Consider the following 2,736-nt stretch of genomic DNA (forward strand, 5'->3'; position numbering starts at 1 on the left):
AGCCTACAACAACCCCAAGACCCACTTGGGTCCTCCAAGAGCTCCCAGGATTCAAATAGATCCCCCATGATCAGCTGCCTCCCCCGCAATGACCCTCCAAGACCCAACTGCATCCTCTACACCCCCACCCAAGACCCAACTGCATCCCCTAAACCACCCCTCAACACCCATCTCATTCCCCCCAAGACAAAACAAGCCCCCCAACCCTTCCCACATCCCCAAATCCCCACGTGTCAGGTCAGAGGTCACACCTTCTGCCCCCTCCAGGGGTCCTGAAAGCCATGGAACACATCAACAAGACCCTGGGCCCAGCTCTGGTGGAGAAGGTGCATGTGAGGGAGGGGCAGGAGGAATTGGGGGACACTTAGGGGTAGGCAGGGAGGCCGACACTCCCTCCCCATACCCCAGAAACTCAGCATGGTGGAGCAGGAGAAGATCAAGGTCACGACTGAGATGGACGGCACCGAGATTGGTTGGGTTTTGGGGTCACATCATGAATTTGTGGTAATTAGAGAGAGGTCATGGGGCAGTGGGGCAGGGGTGAGAAAGGGCAGGAGGTGGAGGGGGGGCACCTGGACACCTGGGTCCATCTGCCTTTGGAGGGAGGGCAATTAAGGGGGGTGGTCTTCAGGCCTGGATGCCCAGGTCCCCTTGGCCAAGGGTCAGCATTGAGCGTGTCCACGTATGGGGTCCCTGTGGTCTCTGGAGGGATTTGGGGGACCAAGAGCGATTTGGGTCCTGGTTGCCCCAGGTCTGTCTCTGCTGGGGTGGGGGTTCAGGGGAGATTTGGGGATTCAGGGGGAATTTAGGCCCAGCTCCCTGGGTGCCCTTCCAGCGCTGGAGCTTCTGAAAGCAGCCATTGGGAAGGCTGGGTACATGGACGAGGTGGCCATCGGGATGGACATGGCAGCCTCTGAACTCTGCCATGAGGGCAAATATGACCTGGACTTCAAATCCCCCCCTGGATCCCAAGCTCTTCATCACTGGGGAGCAGCTGGGGCAGCTCTACCAGAGCTTCATCAAGGACTACCCTGCTGAGCACTGGGATGAAACTGAGAGGGCACTGGGAGGGACTTCGATGGCACTGGGAGGGCACTGGGAAGCAGGGGAGTGACACTGAGAAGGACTGCGACGCACTGCAGGGCATTGGGATGACCTGGAATGGACTGGGGCGTAACTGGGAGGCACTGGAAAGGCAGCTGGGGACTCTGATAGCTGATACAAGGCCGTGCCCAGGGCCGCAGGGTGGTCAGTCCCTCTCCCATACCCCCAGGTGACCGGGCCATATTGGTGCACACTGGTACATCCTGGTGGCTGTTTCCCCCACCATGGTGTCAGTTGAGGACCCCTTTGACCAGGATGACAGGGACGGCTGGAAGCAGTTCTTGACACAGGCGGACATCCAGGTGGTGGACAATGATCTGACAGCGACCAACCCAAAACTCATCGCACGGGCGGCCAAACTGCAGGCACGCAGCTGCCTCCTGCTCAAGGTCAACCAGATCAGATTGGTCACCAAGTCCATCCGGGCGCGAGTCCTCCGAATCCTCGTGCAACTCCCTGTGCAAATGCCCCGCACCGAGTCCATGCAGGCGTGATCCTCGTGTGACCCCACACCCTTGCGCGGGGGTCATCGTCCCCGCGTAACCCCCTCGTTACGGAGTCCATCCGGGTGTGAGCGCACGTGCAAATCCCCCACAGCTGAGGCCATCCAGGTGTGACTGCACACACAAATTCACACAAACTCTTGTGAAAACCCTGACCACGGAAGCCATTCAGGCTGAGTCTGTGCAAACCCTCCTGCGAATCTCTGTGAAAGCCCCCGGCTCACCGTGTCCATCCAGGCGCGAGTGCGCAGGCAAATCCTTGCACAAACCCTCGGGAAAAGGCTCCTTGGGAAGAGGCCTTGTGCAAACTCATACGAGGCAAGGCCTCTGCACAAAAATCTCTCATGGAAATGCCCCTCATCATCCAGTGCAAAGCCCTTGTGTGAAAACCTCAGGCACAACCCTCATCCCAGCTCATGTCCCCATGTCACCTCCCGTGACCCTGCCTGTGTACCTCCACAGGTGCAAGCTGGCCCAGAGCTACAGCTGGGGGGTCATGGTGAGTCACCGCTCGGGCGAGACTGAGGACACCTTCATTTCGGACCTCGTCGTGGGGCTCTGCGCTGGCCAGGTGAGTCCCAGCATCCCCTGTCACCCCCCTGTTCCCCCATGACACCCTCCGTTGTCCCCCATCCCCCCCCAGATCCAGACGGGGGCTCCCTGTTGCTCGAAGCGCTCAGCCAAGTACAACCAGCTGATGAGGCGAGGGGTCTCCACGTCTGTGTCCCCTCCCTTGTCCCCAAATCTGTGTGCGTCCCCCCTTGTCCCCACATGTCCCCAGGGGTCCCTGCTGCCTCCATGTCCCCACATCCCCCACAGAGAGCTGGGGGGGTGCCCAAGCCCATCCCCATGTCCCCCCCAGGAGTGTCCTTGTCCCTGTGAGTCCCACATGTGCCCCCGCCCCTTCCCCAACCCCCCCACGTCTGCTGACCCCTGGATCAACCCCATGTCACCCCACTGAGCTCTCATCCCCCCCAGGATTGAGGAGGTCCTGGGGGATGGGGCCAAGTTCACGGGGCGCAAATTCCAAAATCCCAAGGCCACGTAGGACGGGGAGAGGCAGAGAGGCCCACCCTGCCCCCCCCCCCCCAAGGGGTTCCCCCCCCCTCCGGAACTAAACTCCCTAAAG

General features: G+C 60.5%; 1 protein-coding gene across 1 annotated transcript; it reads left to right on the plus strand.

Annotated features, from left to right (window-relative positions):
- The first annotated feature begins 891 nt into the window (after positions 1-891).
- On the plus strand, positions 892-1,855 carry LOC103621102 (beta-enolase-like). The gene has a single exon (XM_017742375.1). It carries the CDS (start codon positions 1,329-1,331, stop codon positions 1,596-1,598), a length of 270 nt encoding a protein of 89 aa, XP_017597864.1. The 5' UTR covers positions 892-1,328; the 3' UTR covers positions 1,599-1,855.
- Positions 1,856-2,736: the final 881 nt, after the last annotated feature.

Source organism: Corvus brachyrhynchos, unplaced genomic scaffold, assembly GCF_000691975.1.
Source record: "Corvus brachyrhynchos isolate BGI_N302 unplaced genomic scaffold, ASM69197v1 scaffold348, whole genome shotgun sequence".
Taxonomy (NCBI): Eukaryota; Metazoa; Chordata; class Aves; order Passeriformes; family Corvidae; genus Corvus; species Corvus brachyrhynchos.

Excerpts from the sequence above, each read along its gene's own strand:
- LOC103621102 (XM_017742375.1), top strand. The coding sequence starts at position 1,329 with ATGGTGTCAGTTGAGGACCCCTTTGACCAGGATGACAGGGACGGCTGG.